The 25,999-nt window shown below is 37.6% G+C and overlaps 1 protein-coding gene across 6 annotated transcripts in view; it reads right to left on the bottom strand.

Moving 5' to 3' along the window:
* The window catches only part of RUNX1T1 (RUNX1 translocation partner 1), a 112,612-nt gene that overhangs the window by 14,354 nt on the left and 72,259 nt on the right, over positions 1-25,999 (bottom strand). For all 6 annotated transcript variants that reach the window (XM_027679077.1, XM_027679331.1, XM_027679156.1 and 3 more), the window contains 5 exons: positions 21,344-21,525; positions 15,033-15,283; positions 13,703-13,788; positions 12,870-13,071; positions 4,859-4,927 (listed from right to left, as the gene is read on the bottom strand). In XM_027679077.1, coding sequence (XP_027534878.1) covers positions 4,859-4,927; positions 12,870-13,071; positions 13,703-13,788; positions 15,033-15,283; positions 21,344-21,525 — 790 coding nt within the window. The remainder of the gene's footprint in view (positions 1-4,858; positions 4,928-12,869; positions 13,072-13,702; positions 13,789-15,032; positions 15,284-21,343; positions 21,526-25,999) is intronic.

Here is a 25,999-nt window from a genome sequence, read left to right as displayed (position 1 = left end):
TAAAACTAATTATGACATGTTTCATTCAAGTGTTTGCTCTTAATTGTTTCATGCACTTAGAAACCACCTTAATTAAATGTTCTGTTTAATTAAAAACATAGATTTTTATTTAAAATGTTTTACTGTAAATTAAAATCTAAGTATTACATTGGTGTTACGGGTTTGAATTTTAGTCCATGTATTTAGCCCATGTATTTGTGTACACGCACATGGACGCAGACCTAGCCCTTACCTACAGATACTCTGTCACTCTCTTGAGTTGTGTCTGATAGCTCTGCACTTGCTGCTAAAAAATAAGAACTACGTGAAGTATCCATTTTCAGTTATTAAGCAAATTACAAAAAAGCCTTAACTTTAAGCCATGTACCGAACTGAAACGGAACTAATTAAAATGAAAGAAGAGTTCCATTGAGGGTATGTGTGCGTGTTACGTGTGTGCATGTCTGCAAGAGATGTTTCAACTGAAGTTATCAAGGGGGTGGGGAAGGATTTAGAGATAAAACTTATGCCTTTATTTTTATGAGGCTGAAAATATGCCCTTATATTACCCTACCATAAATGTTGTTTAGGGGAAAGCCTCAGGAGAGGAAAAAATCATACCCTTCAGCCATATAGCCAAGGCTTAATTTACTTTGAATATTCAAGGTGAATTAAAATTCTATCTAAGTGGCAATACAGGACAATAATTTTTGCTTACGATCAAAGCTACAGCTAGTCTAATTGTATATGCAAATCAGGCAATTTATATTTAAATTATGCATTCCTATTCTAGTCCCAGAGGCACACACTGATCAGCAAAGGGAATTGGTAGGACATTTGCAAGGTGCTTGAATATTTATTACCAACTGCAACCATTCACTGATCACGAAAAAAGAAATATACACAGGCAAACATACAGATGCAATTTTATTACCATTTTCATAAAAATGAGGCAACTTAAATACAGGCATTTCGTGTCTATGAACTGCAGTTACTAACAAAGTGGATTTCTGTAAGAAAATCTGTATTCTTTCTGGTATTTGCTACAGATAGAAATTATCTTTGTATGGCATGATGCACTTTCATTACATCAGATAAATTCAGTTTTATGTTTAGGTGTTTGCAGTGGTTAGAAATGACAGTTTCTTATATTAGACAGAAGCAAAATATTCCAACATTTTCACAGGGACTTCTAATTTTAGTTTTTCATCCTAGCTAAGCTACTTTTCAGTCCAAATACAGAAACTGAAAATTAAATTCTATCTTCTGTATTGTGGAAGTTTTTTTGCAAAGCTTCTGAGAGCGTGAAGATGCTGAAAATGCTTAAGAGGCCATATGCCTGATACTTTTTAATTGGCTTAAACTATGGATTAGATTTTAGTATTTCCATTAACTTTGATGACAGAATTCGTGTTGTGCTATACTAAGTGTGAAAACAAATAATTAAAATACGTTGGAGGTTTTGGTGACAATGTACCATCATTATTTCAATATACTGTGAACTCATGAACACTCAAATAAACTAGACAAAATTTTGTATCGCTGATTTTCTTCACAGCTTCTCAAACTACATGTTTCCACTACCTACTGATATTTTATAGACATAGAATTCAGGCTACATAGTTTAAGACAACAATGAAGAGTGTCATATCTGTGCAGGAAAAGTTATGGGTGACAGTGAAGGAGATTTTATTTGCCTTGACAATGCTGAGCAATGAAGATAAGAATGATTCTGGCACTCTTCTTTTCTCTGCACTTCCAGAGAAAGGAAGAGCGACGAGATTCCAAGATCAGAAAACATAAATCTGGAAGTTTTTAAAAACCAAGTATCTAAGATGCATGTACCTGCATCCTTGGCCTTCCCAACAACACTAAGCATTCTTGGCACAAACTCACTCATCATTTTAGGAATGCAGCTGAAATCTTTGAGTAGCGATAACTCATGAGAGAAGCTCCAGGAAGGAAACAGCTTGTGTGGAATAGGCGTTACTCAGCACCGTCTGAGGTCCTTGCTGCAGACTCAGGAGAGGTACTCAGCTCATTCTTCACCCAACATGATGATTCACCAGCCAGCTCTTGGTCACCTCCCTCACATCATGGGCACACTTGCTCCACAGGATGAGAAAAGAAAGGTGGTGGGCAGATATGCAGTCCTGCGCCATCACAACATTTTGCACCATCTCACTCTCAGGGTGACCCTGGCAAAGGCGGCCATCGGCACTTGGTGACAAGAGTTGTCTCAGCATCCTATCCCAAAATGCACCATCTCTTTCTCAGGACTAGTCTGTACAATGTGCAGGACCCTTACTGTCTTTGTACAACAAAAGTATGATCATTTCACACCTCTTTTGTAGCTCCAGAGCTTACAACTGGACTGCCATGGACAATGGGCCTGGCTAAGTGACAGGAAGACAGTTTCTGCATGTCACAGAAGAAACTATGGCAGCAGCCCACTCTCTCTCCCAGAGAGGCCTAGGACCCTCTCTGTATTTAATAAAGACAAATAGGTATTTCCAGAGAGCAAGCCATCCAACTTATGATCTGACCAATCCTCATTACCTGCCTGCCTGCCTCCCTCGTAACTACTGAGGAGCACCAAGAACTTGTCTTGGACTCTTCATCTCTATATCCGTAATTCAATGAGGTGAATCAGGGCACTGATGACTGCTTTCTACTGACGTATGAAACTGAATTGGGCTCACATGACTTTAACTCACAAGGTACTGCAAAATATGTTCTTAACTTCAACAATCACAAAAGCACGTGTCTAACTTAGTATATTTAAATAATTACACTGGAGTCTATCGATCTCCAGAAGTTTAAAGTGAATCCCTTTTCCACATGCTTTTGAGATTGCTTAACTGTTTTTATGCCACATTCTTTCCATGCAATGAATTCAGCATCCCAAACAGACTTTCATACTTGATTCAGCTGTCTGTACGCTTGTCTTTACAGATATTTGACATACCAAGAGATCTACATTGAGCCAGCAGAAATTACCTCTGAGAGACTTGTAGCCTTCTTAACTGGCAGTTGCAGCCCAGCCAGGAAACTATGGAGCATCTCAAATGGCATTAGAGACCTATTCTTACAGAGCTGAATTGCACCTTTACTGCCTTGAAGTGATCATGAAATTGTGGAGACCTCCAACTTCAATGCACCCTCCTGAAAATGCAGGCCCATGATTTATGAAAGCAATATGCTTTCTGATGTTTGATTACACTTGGAAGCAGATACAAGTATGCATCCTGCAAAGAGTCATACTTTTTTTCTCCAATTCACAGGCATGCTCAGTTGATTTAAGCCCACATCAGCCTGAAAACAGGAAACTGGAAATAGGACAAAAGGAAAAGCTTTATTTCAAAGGAACTGATGACATAGAAGTTCACAGGATGACGTCACAGCTCCTGTGCACTACCATTTGTGGGTACATGTAATGTGAATGCACATCCAATTTTATAACTCAAGTCAAAAGCTTCAATGAACTTGTGCTAACTATGAAGAAACTTTTTTCTTTTTTTGCATTGCACCTATGAGACATAAATGACCTGATATGCCAAGTGACGTGAAATCCTAGATGTTGCAAGAGGAATGAAGGTTTTGAAATTCAACTCAACAATGTTCCTCTTACTGAGATTTTTCTAGGACTGTATATTTCTTTTATATTTTTTATTTAAGATGTTAAATATGGAAAAACAAACTATAAAAATACTTTCAGGCACTGAGTTACAAAGGCTACACTTTCCTTGGATAAAAAGAAAAATATGTACATTGCTATTTTTCACAGAAAATGCAATAATTCTAAAAACATTAACATATTAAAAGATGTAGACTTCACATGATAAACCCGTATGACACACAAAACACAACCTTTTGTCTGATGCAACAGTATGCCAGCATAACATTTTACATGTATGCTCTGTATCTTGTTTAAAATACAATGGAAAGCAGCAAAAATTTACAGGAGATTTGATCAGAAAGCATCAAAACTGCTGCATATTTACCATTTAGTCATTAACTGCTGCTCAGACAGGTGCTGTAGACTTCATGGTTATACAGGTGTTCAAAAGGAGGGGGGTGTGTATGAGTGTACATACAGAAGCTCAACTACCTCGCTGGAGTTCAAGAGCTGCCTTCAGGCCCCTCCGAAAACAAGGAAGCTCTGACGTCAGTGTCAAAGGAGCAAAGGTTTAGCTCCAGCACCACAGTGGGATCCCCGCTAGGAAACTCCTGTGCTTAGGCAGAGTTTCAAAGTGTTGAAGAAAACTTTGCACAGCGACAACTTAGGCACAGGGTGCTTTCCAGGAATGGGCAGATGCTGTCAATGCCACTGCAAACACCCAGAGCAGCTGCAGAGATGCTAACTTGCTTGCTTAATTGAAAACTTTGCAGGTTTATGAGCACAGGTTTCACTGGGGGTTGACGGGTACATAATCTTTTTAAAATTAAAAATAGTTACAATGTATACTTTAAGTTTTTTCTCTAACAGGTGTACTTAGTTTTTTTCACCTCCTTTGGGAATTCTTACCTTAACTAGGTAAGAACCTTGAAGCTTAAATAAAAACACAACCCCCCACACTTTTTTTTAAATTGCTAACAGACTGAAACTTTAACATATCAAGTTTCAGCCAGAAACCATTAGAAACCCTGAAAATAGGGGTTCTTATTGGGAGTACTGATATTCCCCTAACTATAGCAGCAGATGCTTGTATTATAAAATTATTTAATGTCCCGATCAGTTCCAGTTTAAGATTATTAAACACAATTTCTTCCTGTTACTAGTAAGTCCTTCCCCCACCTCCCCATTCCTCACATCAGTACATTAACAACTGTACACAGCTGCCAGAAGACTAAGCTGGTGTTTTTAAACAGTTCTTACCAGCTTTCTTCCAGATCTCCTCTGGCACATATCCAGACGCAGGCCTGTGAAGGAATTCCCGATGAGATTCTGCAGGAGGAGAGGATGCAGAGGGAAAAAGAAAGAGCATCATAAGCAATGCTTGCTTGTTGAGAACAAGGCTTAGAAAAATACCTTTTCCCTTTACTTATTGCTCAGACAAAAAAATCATGTAAGGTTTTTCTTTCCTCAAAACAAAACGGATGCCATGGCCACAGCTCATGAATGTCACATAGACCAGATCAATGTTTATAACTTGAATTTCTAATCTTAGCCAAGCTAATTTTAGTTCACTTTATTTTTATTTTACAGTGTTTCGAGTCAACTCTATATGACAGTTTCCACACTTCTAAGGGAGGCTTTGCAAGATGAACTGAGGGAGTGACATGATTTATCCTTTGTCATTATACTCATGAAAAGGAAGAAGAAAGAGGGCAACAGTGCGGGTTGGGCACTTCTGCTCTGTGCAAACAGAATGGCTACTGACAAGTGCAGATAAAAGCCAAGATGTCATTCCAGTGATCAAATAAGCTGTCCACAGAAAAAGAGAGGGGTGTTTCTCTATGTTCAGAGCTATGCTTTCCTATATCTGAGCCCATGTTGGCAACTATAGCTCCAAGAGTTTGAAAAATAGAACCTTTAACTTTACGTTAAGCCCTAAATACATGTGCTGCCAAACAACCTCACTAGAGCTGAAGCTCATAATTCACCCATACGTTTCAATCACATTTGGACAGCTCTTTCCCCTTCTCCTCTTTTTTTTTTTTTTTTAAGAGGGTTTAACCTCTGGGCCTGGGCCTAAGGGCTCTGAAATCAGCAAGATCCCTTCCACACAGACTTCAAAGACGTAAGATCACACAATACAGAAAGAAAATTCACTTTGACCTGAAATTTAGCATACATATCCTCAGCAGATGAAAAGCTCCTCTTTTAAAATATGATTTAAAAACTGATTAACTTTTTTCAAAGTAATCGAGGAGAAAATTTAAAAAAAAATCAACCCAAACACATAAAACTAAGTTCACTGCCATGATTACTCTTGCCTGTGTGACTGAATTCAATTGTCTAAATAAAATAACTCAATTTGGTATATTAGAGATAGGTTTGAATATTTTCAGAGATGCTGCTAGAAATCAAACAACATATCTGAGCTTGAAATATAACAAAAGTACACATACTATTCTTTGAATACTAATTTTTACCAAATATATTCATTTTTGTACCTCAGTTATTACTTGCTAACTTGGTCAAAAAGTAGTATTTTGAAGAAAAAGGTTGAATCATCAGGTTTTTTTAATAATTTTTTACACCACTATACGTATGCATGCAGTACTGTTTACATGCAGTAGCCTACATAAACTTAACCGCATTTAAAAGATGACACTTAATATTGCAGACAGATAACAAAGGTGGAAATGACGGGCTGTTTCAATTACACGGAGAGTAGGGAATCCCAAACCCCGCACACTGTTTCACAGATGCAGTTTCTATCACAAGAATCTGCAGACACCAACGGAGCTCACTGAATCCTCCCATCTGACCGGCAGCTGAGTGGATTTCCCCAGCTTTTCTGTTTGTCACTAAAGTACAGGATAATATGGACAATAAAATTGATTTTTGTCGGCAGAATTTCACACTTCTAAAGCATAAAATGATATGTGTGTGTGTGTGTGTGTGCAGATTTTGCAAAACAGTTATTTATATTGGTTTAATCAACTTGATAGAAGACTTCAGATCTGATACCAAAAATGGGAAAATTGTGGGTATCACTTGGCTTAGATGATTCTGGAAATGACAAATATTCTTGTGTACACTTCTCTCATCCCTTAAAGGCTTTCAGACTTATGGGCACAGTGCCAGTTCCGTTAGGAGGACAGAGGCAGCAGCAGAAAATATTGCTTGAAAGCTCAGAAAAACTAAAGGCAAAAAATTAAACCACTCTTATTTCCTCTTCATGCAATACCTGCAGGAAAAGACCCAATCAGCCTCCAAAGGTGGCAAAACAAGAGGTTTATTGCATTCATATCTTGTACTTTGTGTTGAGTTTTCCTGCCTGCTATTTAAGGTACCATCCGCTGCAAGGGGATCATAACCTTGATTTAAGTCTGTGGTACTTAGTATTAAAAAAAAGAAGAGAGAGAGAGAGAGAGATGTGGAACTGATTTTTTGGTACACATGATTTTCTAAAAATGGAATTCAATGACATAAATGACCAGATTGCCAGCTAATTGTTAGAATTTCCAAAACATAAACATCAATCTAGCTCTTATTCCAACCACAAATTATTTACATGAGGAATGAGATCCTCTGCAAGAAGAATTAAATCAAGAGCTTATGAGAGACTTTCCCATAGTTTGGAATGGTGCACAAAAAAAAGACAAGAAGCACTTATGAAGATAATAAAAACCGTATTCTCCAAACAAGAAAAATATTATTAACATGGCTATTGTTTAGGCAGTGATGATGAGTCCATGAAAACAATCGTCTTTCTGAGGCTAAACTACAGGACATAACCAGAGGATACAAGTCTTATATTAGTAGTATTTTTAGGGTAAGGTGTTCTTGAGCTTAAGAATCACAGAATTTGCTCATGAAAACTACAGCAAAAAAGATCTTAACTTGGACACCTAGAAAACTCAAACCAGGAGTAACATAATTGAGCAAAGTCCCTAAAAGACTAAATTTAAAAGCAACTGCAAAAAGCCATAATGAGGAAAACATATTAACTGATTGACTGCAGCACCTAGAAGTCAAAGTAAACGCTGCCTGGGAAGAAACAGAATGAAATCTGACAAAATCAGGAATAACCTTAAGTGACATGGCAGCTCATATAGGAAAGGATAACAGAAAAAGCTTTACATGTCAGACATAATAACAATGTTTTTTTAATGGTAAAAATGCAACAACGTTATTATGAAGACCAACTGGATGTACTATACTGCATTTACTTGAAATTCGATGGCAAGGCACAGTTTGAAAGCGCGTATTGATAATTAGTCCAGTTCCTACTGAACCAGATGAAAAAGCCCAAAAAGGGAAAGAAAAAGTACATATACATGAGAGTAATCAGTAATTGTCTGTGAAGTGCTTAAATGAAATAAAATAAGAGAGATTTTTGATATAAGAAATGGTTTTGACATTTTCTATTTTAATGTGAAATAAACTTGTGAAACAGCACGAAAGTTGTTGGACTGGAATAGAACAATACACATGAGGAAAACACACAAAAATTGTCCTTGGTTTCAGCTCTCACATTCTATTAATCATTTTTGGTGGCTTTAAGATAAAGAGAACAGGTGCTGAAAGTACTGAGAGACCTGGAGGGATATGTAGAGTTGTAAGAGCAGCAATATATATGGGTCTGGGAAGTGAAACTGAGATGAAAAGCTACGACTAAATAAAGGATATGAACTCATAAGGCCCAAACCCAAGAATCACAGAATAGAAAGACTTAGAAGGAAACGATGTGTTCAAAACCTTCAAAACTCTAATCCATATTTGGAAAGAAGGACCAAAGACGGGTTGGCAACACAAAAGAATGGAGGGTTTTATCACTGGACAATGACATGCAAGTCTATAATACAAAGTATTAAGAAACGGAGATGAATAGCTGATCTTTTGAGGATCTTAGAATTTACTGTATTAAAGAAAACCTGGCAGGAACAACAATACCCATATATGTTGTACTGAACATTAGGGCTCAAAAATAAAAAAAGCTACATAATAAAAAAAAAACCAGCCCTGAATTACAGATTATTTCACAAATGAAATATATATGCATTTTTATGGTTTTCATATTTCATATGCAAGTTTTGCTTCATTCAACCCTATAATAAATGGAATACCATTGGTGGGAAACAGACAACAAACAAAAAACTTCTCAGAGCAACAAATATCAAAGATTCACTGCCTTGTTTGTAAGAGTCAAGCTCAGAAGCATGTCAACTCCAAATAATACATAAATACAGATCTGAAGTGTAATACTCTGAAGTGTAATACTGAATGAGACTACCTTGCACCTGGTTGGGGGGCACGTGTTTCCAGTATTTTTATGCACTTCTTTGCCCTCAAATACATTTTTGTGGCTATTACAACACTCCTTGAAATTGTGTTCAAAACACAGTTGCGTTCTCATCTTAAAGAAATTAGAAAAGTAAAATGACACAAGTACTATATTACTGAATCATCCTCAAAAAAGGCCAAGCGATAAGCAAACACTAGCACACAAACATGCAATGGTCCTGCAGCTGGCGCCCTACATAACAGTATGCAGTTGAGTACTCCACAATCTAGCCCAAACCTCCCGTGCAGCGAGTGGATTAAGAGCAATACTTAATATCATCAGTGACCAGTATTACAGAGGCTTTATATTCCAGAATTACAAGTTATAAATGTTACTGTGGCACTCACAGCGTTACAGGTAGTTCATGTTGAGAGTATCATGCATATCACAGCAAATTAACTGCAAATGGCAAAGGAACGGTTTTATAGTCGCAGCATGAATAGACATGTACTGGCAGGAGTGCTCTGGCTAACACTGAAAACATGGCAATGAACAACCTTAGATAAAATATAAACTAGATCTGAAAGGGTTAACATTTAAAAATTTATTAAGAAATTGCTAACCTACATGTTTTTGACAAATTCATATACTTCTGAGAATCCTGGTTTCCTAGGGCAAATCCTGCAGGTATTGGTAGTCTTCAGTTGGAGATTTCAAACTCTATTTTGTAAGATTTCCATTCAGATAAATTCAACAGACACAAAATACCAACACCGCTGCAGACTTTCTGATGTGTGCCTACACCACTTATCTAGAGCCACAGCTGCACTCAGTAAGGTTATAGATCTTGTTTATAACCTACAACATTGAAGAACCCTCATCTTTAATTTATCTCACTGTGTGTATTTCAGTATTCATTGTCTGATATGTGTAATTATTCACTATTAGGATGAAAGTTGCAGTCTTGCTGCAGTATATAGTACTGAAATTCTTCAGCAGAAATGAAGGAGTCGGATGATGTATTATTCACTTCATAGACCATCACTGTTAATCAAGTGAATATATATAAAGTCTGAGTCATTTTTAGACTTTCATAAACATGTATTATTCAAACTGAAAAGAGCAGACTCACCTTACACACAATTGGAGAATAATGGCAGCTTGTAACCTGTTGTAGCTGACTAATATGTGTATTGGATTACATTGCACTAAAATGAATGATCAAATACTTCATTTGATTTCTTAATTAAAATATCAACAGAAAAATATTGATTAGATACTGCAAACTGTCATGCTCAACATAATTTACAGGGATGTCAAATTAAAAGAAGCACAAAACTCTTTGGCAGAAAAAAAGTCTACTGGTTCAAAACAACAACCAGAATTTTCTTCAATTACTTTTGGACTTAAACTATCAGTGCTAAATTTAAGCTCAGAGTTTTTCAGCAAGAGCTATCTATGAGGACTGTGGCATACTGTTTATAGCAAGATGTTATCACTTTAGTGATGATATTTTAATTGTAAAGAAAAAGAAACAAAGGCACAGACAATGTAGCCATATGGCCCTCTTTTCTCCCCCTTGGTAGTGGAGATGACAAGATGGATTTAAAGGGTGGATTACCTCATTAAAAAAAAAACGTACAAAGTGGAATCACTGATATTTAGAATCACTGCAGCAAAACCACCAATATTTACATGGTGTGGCACTTTAATTAAAACATCGTATGAATTTTTCAACCCCTTCCTTCTCACTTCAAAACTAAAATAAAAAGCCCTAAAGCATCTCAAGGCTTATGGACACTGCTTCAACTTTATTATATGTCTGAATGTTAGGAGTTTTCATTTTGTTAACTAGATTACTACCAGATTTGAGGAACTATAAGGATTTCCCTTCCATAGACTCCAAGGAAAGTGTTTTCTCCCTGTCATGGTAGACACAAAAGCACTTCTTATCAATATTTACGATTGACATGAATGCTACATCACTAAAGCAAGCCAAGTTTCATGTTCATGAGTCTAAGAAGTATTTTTTCAACCAAATAACCAAAACGGACACGTTAAAATTGAATGGATTCACTCCAACCAGTTCAGTTGTACCCACAGTACACTGCAGAAATGACTGGTGTGTCCAATACGAAAGGCTGTGCTGTATAACGTCTTTTAAGGCAGCAGACTTTGCTGTTTCCAAGAATTCATCTTGACAAATACATAAACAATATGCTAATATAGGGATCTAGTTGTATGTTTGATCTCCATTTTATCTTTTGTACCTGTTGTTGTGGTTATGACTATTTTTCTTGGATTGTAGTATTATTTACAAAGGTTTGATGAATGTCATGAGTTCCAGTTTCCTTGAAGAAATATAAAAACTCTAGCTGCTTTTTATTTTTTTACCTACCAACTACAGTTACAAGCACCATGGACTAGCTCTTTTTGCATCACAGCTTTACTGGAGAAGTGTGCCACTGCTTTTGATCTAGCAGCTTACTCACAAGTGTCCTTCCCAAAGCTACAGATGTGATCGCCATTTCAGGTGCCATATTTATGAGTCTTTCTTTAAATGACATTTAATACCATTCGTACAAGCCGTTACCTCAATGCTTCTTCCTGAGAACAGTTCCTCCAGGGACTAGACTTACTAGTGAACTTGGGAACGGCCTTTCCATAACCCTTCCTTCCACTGACTGAAGCTAATTTATAGAGGTATTGACTCAGATAATTTGACACATACACAAAAAATTGTTATCAAGAGGCACTAAATATTACAGTAATAACTCTAGAGATTTACCAAGAGAATGACAGAGAGAGGATTAGATTTTTCTGGTTTTCTATTTGCAATTAAAGAAGTCTTTGACTTAATAAGTTATTCATAAAGGCAAAAGGAAACCACAGCTTTAAATCAAATATAGTGCAAAATAACACACATATGCAATTCTACTAATGAGCATAGTTTACAATGATTTTGAGTAGAGGGCATTGAATACAGACAATTTATTATTTTTTGAAGATAAATATTAGACAAGTAAGCATAGTTTGCTGTTCTCTTCAAAAGAGCGAAGAACAATAAAAAAGGCATCACCTGTGTTTCTTTACCATAACTGCCACGAAAGTGAGGGGATGGTAGAAAAAGGCCAACGTATTAACAAATTACAAAAAAACCCACAAAGTAAAAGCTTGTTTTTATATAGCAGAGTCCTCTTGGAGTAGCTGTGTGAGATACCATGCAAGTGCGACTGTGAAGGTCCGCAGGGAGTGAAAGCCCAGTTGCTTGGTCAGTCCTTGTAAGGGGGCTCTGCAACCTAAGCCAAAGCCTGAGCGGCTCCAAGTTAACTACACAACGAGCAGCACCCAAACTGTCTCAGACACACCGGCACAAGCTGCAGCGGTGGACACAGACGTGCACGGCTGTAGACATCCCAAATCTTGTTTCTTTCTTAAGCAGAAACCAAATACAGCTAAGAAGTGCCCCTATCTTTATATCTTCATTTCCTTAGAAAGACAACTTCCAAGTCATTTGATTTAAGATGGTGAAAGCCCTGTTTCAAAGTGCAGACAATGTAGAAACACCTACAGATTTCCTTAATCAAGTAGGCAACGGAGGGAGTTAGAAGGGACAGAGAGTTAGTGCACATGTCACTGCCCTGCCACCCCTACACAACAGCTCTTCCTCCCACCCCACCAGTCTCAGACTTTGCTGAATGGAAGGCAAATTACCAAGCGTCACCCAAAAAACCTCAAGTCGTTCCACCCAGAAATATGACTATTAGGGCATAAGAGTTATATTTAATTCAGTAGTCAGCAGAGAGCAATCATCACTGTCACAGTGCGGGCTTATGACTGAACGCCTCTAAGTCAGAATCCCGCCTAGACATTCCTCTCGTACTGAGCAGGATTATCACAGAACAACTAGAAGAACAAATACAAACTTCATCTAGCACTTAGCTGAGCTTAAAGAGATTCTGTAAACAATTTTTAATGAGGATACTGTACCTAATGAAACTGGATCTGGATTCACTGGGCTCTGTTGTCTGGAATGACTACTGCTGCTGTTTCCACCTTTTTTTAAATCTTCTGCATCACTGTACCGCCGTATCCAGTAATTAAGCTCCTCACGGTCTGCTTCTTGACATCGCCGTAGTACAGTGAGAGATCTCCTAGTTTTTTCCACCATGTCCATTATACAGTTCAACAACTATTCACAGTGATTGATGGAGCAGAGAAAAAAAAGAACATTTTATTAATAGAGTGACATAAAAATAAAGAAAACATTAATGTGCTGAGTGCCTGGGTTTTAATAATGGAGTTCCTCCCTCTCTGTTATCTCAAATATAGCTGGAAAAATTCTAGATTTGTTTTAAGAATGATAATCCCTTCCTTTTTAACTGGTGATCCTAAACTATATGAATAGGGATTCACAGGAGGAAGAGCGAAGACAAGGAGGAAAAGACTGAACAGGCTGTAGTCCTACCACTAGTATCACAAAGCACCACAGAGGCCAGGTGATCTGGTCCAGAACTGATGCCTACAAATTAAGAGCTACTAAATTCAAAGAAAAAATTCAACGTGCCCCAGATTCAGCATTTACAGAGAAGAGTCCATTCCTCTTTTGGCAGACTGTAATAATTAGGATACTGAAGAAGGCACTTAACAGTAAGGCCTGGTATGAGCTATCTCATGGGGAACATCAAGCCCTCTGATTTAATCACCAATGCTTTCAAAACTTGTCCTGGGATTCAGATTTTTTTTTAAAGAAAAATTTTAAAGTCCTATCTTAGAAGGGCTCCTTTCAGACAATTATACATAAAAGTATATTTAGCCCTTACATGGTCAAGGTGTTTCCACTCTTCTGCCCATTCTCTGTCTGTTAGCCTGTGATCAATCATTTCTTCTTGACGTGTGCCATGCAACCCTGCCAAAAGGGAGCAAATCATGTTTACAATGTTGGGAGTCCTCTAGAGGAAAAAAAAGGCAGAAGAAAAAAGACCCTATAGACAAAAACATCATACATTATCTGTTGTAGCATACAGAATGCCACCACCACAAAAAAAATGGAAGCTTAAAAACTTTGCTCTAAGTTCTCCTTAGTACTTTTTCCCACACAAGATGCTACCATTTCGTTCAATTTAATGTCTTCAATTCTGCCAGTTCTATAGGTTGTAAGATGATCTTTCAAAAATGGACATAACGCTTTCTGACTATATACAATTATTATATACATAAATATAACAGAATACAATATGTATTTTTTCATTTGCATTACTTGAAGTCAGCAAGGCTATTATTTGGTAACTCAGTGTATCGAATACTAGCTGTACTTCAGAGAATTGAAAAAATATTAGTATAAACTCAATGTTATTTCACTAAATGCAGTAATTACTACCATGTCAACAGAGCGTCATTAAGGGTTCATCCCTTCACAGATGTTTAAACAACATGTGGTTAAAATGTAGCACATATATCAGAGCAGCTGACAACATGATACAACCAAGCCAGTATTTATTATCAACACTCAAGGGGAACCAACACTTGTTCTTTGTTTAGCCTCCTCCATACAGATGCTGAATATTTGTAAGTGTTCCTCTTTTATTGAAGATTTGTTTAAAACAAGGAAGAACAGTAAGTGCAGATGTGAAGCAAGCCAGGCAAACCCAAGAGCATCAGACGTCCCATTAAACCAAACTGTGCTGCGCGGGGTGTGGTTGATGCTTCTGTGGTTCACATCCTCTGCAGATATCCCCATGCTGCACTTTTCTCTTCAGATGTCATACGCAAAACACTTCTCCCAAAAGATAATAACTTTTTTCTACTTTAAGCCGAAACCAAGCTATATTGAGGTTGTCATCATTACAAATTTGGCATTATAAGAAAAATAGAAAGCTCTACCTATCCTTGCCTGACATACACCCAAGTGTCCTTGTCACCTATGCAGCTTTGAAAGCACAGGCTCCTCCCTCTTCTGACTCTCCTACTTAAGACACAATTCAATTCACTTTTAGAAATATAAATCTGAAATAAGGCCATTAGAAGTAGCTAGATGGACAAACAGCAATAAAGACTATATCTGAATGGCAGGTAAAAAAATCCTGTTCACAATACAGAATTACAAGGAAAACAGAAACCTGAAAAAAAATGCAGAAAATCAACATGCCTTACCCATAGGTCTATTTCTGTCCCTGAGGTCCCTGTGATTGGGGTGTCTGTATGAGTCCCTGTAGTGGTGGGCAATGGCCATATCATCCAAACGATAATGCTGAGGTGGAGGTGGGGTGGGATGAGGCAGACCATTGGGCTGATAAGATAAGCCGTTATTTGGACTGTACCGCTGGCCTGGGCTAATAGTGCAGGGCCGCTTGCTTGGATGCTCTGAGTGCAAAGGCTCTCTGTCAAAGCCATTTTCTTTGGTTCTGAAAAATAAAGCAAAGGAACTTTAATTCACTTAGTGAGCAGAGCTCAGGAACACACACCCCCATCTACACATGCATCATCAGGAACTAAAGTTTGTTCTTGCACTTTGTTCCAAGCGTGTGGTGTTGCAGAACATTTCATAACACTGCACATGCAAAATGTACAAAGGACTCATTCACCTTTTCTATCCATCCCTGTAACTTGAGAAATACTAGCAGGGTGAGCCTTCTGATGGAGCCACCTAAAGAGGGGCTGGAGAGCAAGCAGCCTTCACTGAATCATGGGATGGTTCACTGGCTGATGGGATGGATACATATGTAATTACAGAGCTGAAACAATGAACTGATACATGAAGCTACAGACCAAGAAATTCCTAGTTTCAGTAGTGCTATAGCTTATAGTGATTAGGAGAAATTGGCAGTTCAACAAATGTTTTTTTCAAGAGGACAGCAGACAGTCTCAAGGTAGTGCATGCCAGTGTGCTGAAGCTCAGCATGCCATGAGCTCCCATCAAGATCAGTGTCACACAGATTTTGGGGAAGAACGACTCTAGGTGATGAGAAATGCTTCCTTCAGAGATTTTTGCACTGTCTGGGCTATTCTGGTCATAGGTTCTGTGACTGTAATTAATTTTGCAGGAAGATGTGGTTAGACTCAAGTCCTCAATAACGTTCAGGATTTCCCACTCCGTTACTTTAGATAGGAGTTTTATGCTCAGGCAACTTGGAAGAGTTATTGGGAAGAAGGACAGTTTTTTTATATTCTAAGATACGCTTTAATTAAATTCATGATCAGCTATTTCCAAAGAAGTCTCTACTTGACACCTCTGTCTGAGAAGCTTGAACTCACATTGAACTAATTCTCTATTTAAATAAAAAAAAATAAACACTAGAGTCAATTCAATAGGTTCTTTTACAGAAGTTTCGTTTTACTGAAGTATGGTTTACTTACCATGGGAATAAACAAAACCTACAAAATATTAGCTTTGATCAGAAAGTTTATTAGATATAAATATTGAAACTGTTGAGGTTTCACTCCTCCCTCCAAAAACCTTTCTTAAACAGCTGATATATTCCAGTTTTTTTAAAAAATAACTTTATCCTCTGTAAGAAATGGGTGACATAATGTATCTTTCCTAGTTATAACACAATATTTTGTCACTTTGACAGAAAGGTAAATTTAATCTAATTTTCTTGCCTGCCGTTAAAACCAACTGCCTTACAATAAACCCTCCCCCAGAAAGCAACCAACCACCCTCCAGGAACTGTCTGTGGGGAAACACTCTGTGTATTAATGTTTTGTACTTAATCACCTTAACTTTGTACCCAATTACCTTAATTGGAATGCACTGCATTAGCTTGGACAACAAACCAGCATATCCACTGAACTTTAACTAACACAGAAATTAACATGACCATTGAAAACACATTTACTGAAATTAAAAGACATGTGATGTCTTCTGGGTCTTAAAACTTAAATTCTACAATTTACTCTTATATTTTCTGCACTTAGCAGAATACCAGAATGTTACTGTACACAGACTCATTTTATGTTTCTGACCATATAACATATACAAAGAGTAACAACTTAGAAAACCTCATCAGAACATGAATCAGTGCCAAATTTACTATATCTAAATATACTGAATACAGTGATAAAAGACAAAGTACTGAAAAATGCCATAATTCAGCCAGTTTGACCTCCACCTACTAGTCTGCCTCTGATCTCAGTCCTACTCGTTCTTTCAGGTCTCAGCCCTTGGGACAAGGTGTCAGCATTTCCCCAGGAGGCTGAGGAAGCACTCCTGTTTTCCTGTTTCAGTAACTGGCAGACCCATGTGAATACTAGTTCCAAATATAACACCATCACAGTTTTAATCTGTTTTCATCCGCTTTTTATCTGATTCATCTGATGTTGCAAAGCAACCACAAGCTGTAGAGAGCAAATAACACTGAATGTGCAGGAAACCTGACACCTTTTTTCTTGCTCCTGTTGGGCACATTTTCCTTGATGTGCATGTAAATCAACACCGTTGTTTGGAAAATTGGCAATATTATAGATGGGGTCCTTCAGCTATAAACACACAAGAGGTCATTTTACTTGGAGCTATGATTTACTTGGACAGCAGAATAGACAGTAGTCATTAGTTTGTACCCATTTAAAAGAATTTATGTTGTTTCTAGGTTATAATTTGTTTGAAATTATTGCAATTTATGGACAATTTCCTGGGTAGAAAATCTAACTATGCAAAACTGCCTGGCTGGAAAATTAGGTTTTGCCTGATCAAGAGTATTACACCAATTTCAAAGAACACTGAAGTTAGCTTGCAAGAAATGAGGTAAAGCTGTTCAACTGCTATTTGTGCAAGGCGCTTTGATTTAAATTGACTTCCACCAATAAAGGTTTGATGACCAAACAAGTGATAATGCTTTGCTGGAATAAAAGTACTTGTTTATAATACTGTGTTACCGAAATGATTACTACTGCCTTGCTAACAGTTCATATTAAGAAAATTCTTAAAATTCCTCATAATTACACATGGCTTACCAAGGAGCATAGTTGTAAGAGCTGTAAGCATCCTTCACCTTGCTGAGATGTGGAGAAGCCTCTTCAAATAAGATTTACTTAAAAGTATTATCGAAGTTGATCTCTGTGCCCAGGTACCTTTGACACGTATTTCTGGTTATTGGTGCCAAGTGTACAGCAATCACTTCCACAGTCACAACACAATCACGGCCACTTTTGTTTGCTTCTCACTCAAAATTAATGCTATTCTAACAGAGTTTTTTGCTATCCTATATCCACTTTGTAGGCAACTGTCACACATGTAGAGTCACTATATGACATGCTCATGCACCATACAGCCTTTCCCAGCAAGCTCAAAGGATGACTAATTAGCAAAAAGTTTTTTGTGGTTAATGTATTTCAAATCATGTCCTTTGTAACTAAGCATTCATTCACCAAGATAAAATCTCACTTTGGTCCAAGTTCCTTTGCTTTACTACAGTAGAATGTCAACTCCAAAAGTTGTAAACAAAATATAGTGAACACTTTGTTCATGACATGTCATGAACAAATTACCAAAATGTGTTGTCTCCTCAGGTGTCAGTTTTCCCCTCTTGCAGTGACTGATGGTTCCCAGTGTTATTACAGAAACAGATTGATCTTTTTAATGAGCTAGTTTAATAGACTCCAAAATCTCACCGTGGCTGCTCATCCATGTCAGACCATATGCACCATGAAAACATTCAGTAAAACACGAAGCTCTGCTGTCAGATTGCTCTATAAAATCTCACATACAGTAGACTTGAATACGCAGATAAATAACCAGAATTGGAAAATGCATATGCAGAAAAGGTTCTGAAATTATAAGCAGAAAAAATTACTGTATGTGGATTTTCTTTAACAAAAAATCACGATGTGGATGCGGTTACATGTAACACATGTTACACTTCCTTTGCCTAATCCCATACTATATTTTACCTCTATTGGAATCAATGGTATGCAGTTAATGCCCAAACAAAAATATCAATATGAATGTGTGGATGGATATATATTTCTACACATACACATCTATACATGAGATATATATGTGTGTATATATATAACACACATTATATAAAATGTATGTATGTGTGCGTGTATATAAATATATATATTATATACTTTGAGAAGTGAAAAAGATACCACAGTTTACTTCATTAAGAGATATATTTCCAATCAAAATTACTCCAACTGCATTTAGTTCACCTGGAAAGATGTTGCCTTTTAGCAATTTTTTTCCATATGCTAGCCACAGAGTCACAGAAAACCCTTCTCTTAAAGGATGTCTGGTATCTTCTTCTGTATTTGTATTAGTATCATTGAAAATTACTTAGATATCTAAACAAAAGGTATACATATCTCCAGATGTTTTCTCCTGCTTCTCTGTAAACAATTAAAATAATTAATAGTGTAATGAGTATAAAGCCAGACAAGTATTTGGTTTCAATATTCACCCAGTCTGGGCATTTTCAACCTCTGAGGATAGCTTTTTGTGGTTGGTTTACTTGCATTATCCAAATCAAAAGGTATGCAGACTCCCATTCAGTAAATTTAATAATTTTTCCAAAAGGAACTTGTTCTTTTTACTACATCTGTAGTATGAATGTTCTTGAGTGCTCAAGACAACTCCACTGAAATTAGCTCAGCCAAAACGACTGCATATTTTTTTCCATATAGCTTTAATCATAGTCATAGTCAATGGAGAAGTAGATGTGACTAACCAGTGACAGGGTTGTTTGATACTGAAAAAAAACCAACTTATTTTTTAAGCTCAAGGTACAATTCCAATGGGCAAACTGGGCAGTCTCCTTTCAGGTGAGCATTCTTCATGACAGCAATGAACTGCAGAGTCAAAAAGAAAGGATGAGGTTTTTGAAATGCCAGGAAGCTACTTCACCTTTGGAAAGTTTATCTCTTTGCACAGAGTAATAGACTACATGTAAAACGTCTGAAAATTAATAATCTTTCTGGGGTGCAGTTAGCAGGCTTGTGTTAACCCCAATGGCTGTTTCAGTTTGGTCTAGTTGTCAGGGAAAAATGGTGAAAAGAGGGTACACATAAAAGAGCTTCTCTGCTGGTATCTTAATTTCCTTGCTGGTTGATAGTGATTCCTGAAACACAATCTCAGACAAGCTAATTTCAAACACTTTCACATTTTTGTCTATCTAATGGCTATGTTACTTTAAATTTTACTGTTCACTTCTTGCTATGAGTTTAAAGTTTTACTATGAGCTTTCAGACTTTGTTTTCCCTTTATTTTTGTGCTATCTCAGCCTGTTCCTACACAAAAATGTCATCTTTACAAACTTATGTGGCTTCTTGACTTTGCAAATCTTCAGCTTCTTCATTTAAAGGATAACTAGGATGCTTGCCATGCCTTAGGCATGCAAGTAGTGGCATTTGACAGAACAGCATTAAAAAAGTTATCCACACTATAAAGTCCATGGCGAACAAATCTATGAAAATACAATATTTGAGTCTCTTAAAGATAAAATGTAAATGATAGTTGAATTTCCAACATTAGTATGGGAAGACAGTTGAAAATAAATAATCACAAGAGTCATTTTCTTGTAACACTAAACAAAGAGCTTTATTCAAAAAAGAAAAACTGCTCCATAGCCCTAAAGCTACTGTAGCTCACACACACATGCACTCGCCCCATTTCTGCATGGACTCTTTACTCAGCTCAACAACAAAACAGATTTCAGTGAGCATTTCTCCTGTTTGGAAGAAATATCCTTATGCATATTGGATATATGGATATGGAACCATGGCACAGCAGAAGGAATCAAAGCCCTTACTGCTCTAGGGTTTGCCTTCTACTTCCCAATGCAAATGCCTAGCCACTTTCCTCATATTTACTGTTTAGTCCAACAAAACCTCAAATGCAAAGGACTTGCATGTGGAGATGGCATGATCTGCTGCTTGTCACTTCATGATGCACAGAAATATTATGCACAAAGTAGTACAGTACTGGCTGGCCATTACTTCCATATGGATATGACCACAGTATGTCCTCAGGTGATTTTCTTGACTGAATCAGTGTATGCATGTATTGTATTTATATACACTGAGATTTATATGTATATATAAATATATGTATATATATGTATATATATATATGTATTTATATGTATATATAAATCTCTCTCTCTATATATATGTATGAATGTATAGGCAGACATGCATAAGCAGGGCCTGTTATGATGGGATGGCCCCTTTTATGGGATAATGGTTGTAAACCTGTAAGAGATTCAGATTAGATATAAGGAAGAAATTTTTAACAGTGAGGCTGGTGAATCACTGGCACAGGTTGCCCAGAGAGGAGGTAGATGTCCCATCTCTGGAAACATTCAAGGTCAGGTTGGACCTGAAGGCAGCATAGCACCCGCCAGGGAACATCATCCAAGTTTCCCCCAGGCATCCACCCACAAGCTCCCCTCTTCATGGTGGAGGTCAGGACATCGGACCCATGGGAAACTCAGAGCAGGGTATGGAAGGGCAGGGGTGCTCACCTGTCTGGAGTTCGCCTCTTCCCGTTTTCGTTCACATCGAGAAGCAGCTCCGAGGAGTCAACGGGTGAGGTGGTGCTGGCATCCAGAAGCAGCTGTTCGTGCTGGGCGAGGTACTGGGCTGGGTTCTGCTTGGCTAGCCTTGCACAATGCAGCAGCTCCCGCTGCAGCAGGGGCAGATTGGCCTGCAAGAGCATGGCACATGTTAAGAGGGCAGCTTGCAAGCAGTTTCAACAGAGATGATGAAAAACAAAACCCACAGCTCTGAGATGAACCTGTTGCAAGCATTCCCAGTTAGGTTTGTTGTGGTTCGCTGCCTGAAAGCAGGCACTCTCCTAAAGTGGTTGTGTCATGGCTGTGCTAAGTATGCATGGAAGGATGGGAGTTTACTGAAAATGGAAAACTGTAAATGTTGTGAGAAAAACAGGTCTGAATTCCACACGTTTAGAGAGGTAAAAAGCACCGTCTTGGCTGACTTCATCCCCTTTCTTACTTCCAAAACCTGATCTTGTATAGAGCAGCTGTTTTCAACAAGCTACAATACTTCTTCAATATTTGTTTCCCATTCAGACTGCAGTTAGTAAGTACTTAAAAATTGTCTGAAACTGTGGGATATGCAACTCTATAAGCTGCCTCAGTCACTATCCTTCGAGGGCCTTGGGGAGAACAGGATTGAGAACAGGATTGCCCTCAGCTTTCCCATTACACTTGCTGTTACACATTAAGATAAAGATTACAACAAAATCTCACATTCCAGAGCTTCTGTTAATCACCCAGAGGGCTACAATCCTCCTCCTAGCCAGATGTAGCTTGAAGGATTTCTAACTGTTCTCTCATGGCCCCAGTGGGACTTGGGTCATGGTCTGGAGATTACCATGACTCAGACACCAAGAACTGAAAATGCTCAGTGATGCTTGGGCAGCATCTTTGCCCATACACTGGGATCATACTTAGTCATACTTTTGCCAGAATTGGGACCAAGGTGGAACTGTATGTTCTTTCCCTCTGCAGAGATAGTTACACATACTGGGAAACATTTCTCTTTCTTTGCAGCACATGCATACATCGATACTAAGATAGGCCACTCATTTTTTACCTAATTATTTTTTGTGCCGTAAGGTGGTGTACATTGACCTCTTTTGTTCCATGACTAATGAACAATGATTTCTTGCCTCATAATTTTCAAGTATTGGATTAAATTTCATTACTTTTAGTAACTAGAGATAAACCAAAGAACTTCAATGGTTCCCTTTGTTTTGAAATAATTCCCATTTAAAAACAAAACAAAGCAAACAAACAAAACAAAAAACCCCACCACTTTTTTTGTTTTTTTTAAACAGGAAAACATTTCTTAAGTTGAAAACATTCTGAAAGTAATATGCAGGGAACCAAACACAAAAAGGAGATGTTTTGAAAAGTTTTGAGCCCAGGATCTTGGCAAATTAATTTGCTAGCATTAATAACAATGGAAAATGCTCTAGCACCTCTTGCCGTACTATAACAGCAGATCCACTGTGTAACAAAAAATGCCAGAATAGGTCAGCACATATGAACCTTTCAACAGCAAAGAAGAAACAGCAATTGCTATCACTTATTCATCTTAAGATGGGAAGACAGCCAGTTGTGGAACATGGAAACCTTTGCAGACCTTCACAGAACACAAATATTTTGTGAAAGAACCAAATACATGTTTTCTTTGAGAGAGAAAGACAGAGAAACTGACTGCTTCTGTGAGCAGGGTTTTTCACTTGTTTTAATTTCTTTTTTTTTTTTAATAAAGCTCACACAGAATACAAGTCAAGACACTCAACTACCTGAAGTGCCTCACGTGTCAGAAAATGACTGGAGAAGTTGACATATATTCATAAATAAATATTTGGAAGAAATAAAAAAATCAGACCTAGTATTTGAATAGTGTTGCATACTTGGAAGATGTATCATCACATCTCAGCATGCCTATGAGGTAGAAATGTGAAGTCCCCACTTAGCAGTTGCATAATCAAGGAAAAAACCAACATATTTGTTCGTTATCCACTATCACAAACTAAAGGGACCTATTTAATACACGGGCACTACTGGAGACAATCAAATTTTGAACTGTCTAGCAAAACTCATGATTTATTTTACTTGGTTTCCTTCTCCTAAAGAAATGTTCATTCTTGTTTTTTAACCATAAAGATGAAGATCTGCAGATAAATTTATCTAAATAGATTGAACATATTTTTTGTGCACAGAACAAGCATATACAACTTTTAATATGTTTATGAAACAATGATATACTCAATTTCCTAATTTTTTACAAATTAGTATGGAAAACTATGAATGACACCTTATGAGTTTCTAATTGCATAAAGCAATATTTGGATAAATACTTAACTCGAAGTAAAGAAAAGCAGTATTTGAAAATTTATAGTTCAGCACAAGTACGGTTAATCTGCTCAAGACATTACTGTAACCGATCTTTATCAAACCATATATTAAAAAAATAATTTGTATTGGAAGAAAATTACTCAGGACCTCTCTATAACTACATCAAGTGTGCAGAGTGCTTCTGGTCCCTGTGGCCCTGATACACAACAAGAACTAGTTTTTGGGAAGATAACAAAAACTAGTTTGGTATGCAAAATGAAACGCCAATATTCTCTGTGCTGTGAGCAGGGAGAGATCAGGCTCCCAAGGCAATTCAAGTGCACTCATACAAACCCTGAAACCAAAATAGCCTTGGACACAAAGGATTGCACACAGGTCCAGCTCTGACAGCAAAGGCAGTTCTGTACACCTGCAGCTGCACATTTCTCCCAGCACTGCTGCTGGTGCCTGTAGACAGACTTCTATACCTCTGCATGTGAGAGGTACAAACCAGTTCTCAACCAGAAAAAGACTGACTGTAAACAAAGATGATATTACTGGCTTACAGTACCCTAAACTGTTGCACTTCAATGTCTGAAACATGCTCTTACTCTTGTGTTTTGTATTGGACCTTATATCCTCCAAGACTTAGGCAGTGTTGTAGAGTCCTCCATCAGTTTTACAATCACAAACAGAAAAAGGAGAACATGTTTCTAACCCAGCCCTCAGATCTGTTTTCCACTTTGAAATGGACTGTTCTAACCAGAGAAGAAAACATTATCTGTGCTTCTGCAAAAGAAGCTACAGCTCCAAAAGGCTGTTTTATCATTTCAGTGCTTATTCCAGGTAATTTGATAAAAGTTGATAATTTTCCACTGTTGGATATTCCTACTTTCTTCTAAACTTTAGCAACAGAAATATTTCAGTATTTTAATTTAAATTGAAAAGGCTTCATTAGAACATAGCATAAAATTAGGCTTTGGCGTTTTTATAATTGCGACTTTAAATAAATTATTTACAGATGTACTTAAAAAATAAAGATTTAAATTGAGACAAATTTTGTTCAGAGACCCTGAGTAACTAAAAATCAGAAAATCATATATTGATATTGATACTTAAAACAAATATGCACAGCACATTCACTGAAAAACAGAGTGTTGGCAATAATGAACATGTACACCATGTACCGCTTAAATTTAATAGACTAAATCTGCTTGGTATTAATATAGAAAATGTGCACAAAAAGGCTCCCAAGCCAATGAAGATTTCTGCAGGTGAATGATCTTATCTTCCTCTGAAGCAGAATTGGTAGAAAGATAAGCAATTCAATGACTATTTATTATCTGTAATAGATCAGCGCTCTCTGGCGTGAGGCACCGTACAAACACATGGTGAAGAGTAGCTTCTTTGCCAGAATTTTTATTACAGAAACACAAATATTGGCTTCTGACTGCAGTGTAGCGTTTGGTAGACCTAGCAATCTGTAGTGGATGTAGACCAGACATGATATACAGCGTGTGAAAGGTTCAAGAAGGTTTCAGAGACTTGCCTATAATCAGGTAACAGATAGAGGCAAAGCTGGGAACAGAAAACAGGTCTGGATTCAGGACAAGTCTTTGGGACAGAAGGGACTGCAGGGTCCAAGAGTCTCTCTCTTGCTGTGGAGCACGGCCATGAGCCCAGCTCTGGTCCTGGGAAGCAATACTGTCACAGTTTTGAAGGCAAAAAAGCCTCTTCGCTAAGATTTGGTCCCAGATTGCTTTAGTCGACAAAAAATACATTTATAAAAATTACATATATTTGCCGGGTGCTCCAGCAAGAAGTACAGAAAGCTTTCCATCTGGTCCCTGCTCAGCAGACAGCTTGGGTTTTTTTCCTGCTACAGAGTGAGTAGGCAGTTTGGCTGTGGGAATATGTGTCCTTAAAAATACTGAAGCACCTAACTACTGCCTTCGAACATTCATCCGTGTATGAGCACGCCTCCTTCACCCCTCTTGTCATCAGACAACCACTACTTATCTGTAGGTGCCAAATCAGAGAACCTTCTTAGTTCACATCTACCCATACTTATTGAGATGAACAAGTAGAGAAAAACAGCAGAATTGAGCTGAAGTAACAACCATACGCCACCAGCATCAAGACAAAAAGAGCATGTAACGCTACAGAGTCCTTGTGAGACCATCTGGTCTTTGTCTTGCCATGGTGGCTGTAGTGTGGTGCCTTAGGCAAGAATGAGTTAAAAGCAGTGGGTGGTGGGAAAGGGTTACAACAAATATCACAGGCTCCTCAGGGGTCTGTAAAGGATGTGGA

This window comes from Neopelma chrysocephalum, unplaced genomic scaffold, assembly GCF_003984885.1.
Source record: "Neopelma chrysocephalum unplaced genomic scaffold, ASM398488v2 Primary Assembly neopelma1_22, whole genome shotgun sequence".
NCBI lineage: Eukaryota > Metazoa > Chordata > Aves > Passeriformes > Pipridae > Neopelma > Neopelma chrysocephalum.
Note: the sequence above shows the minus strand (reverse complement) of the source record. Positions and strands in the feature narration are given on the sequence as shown.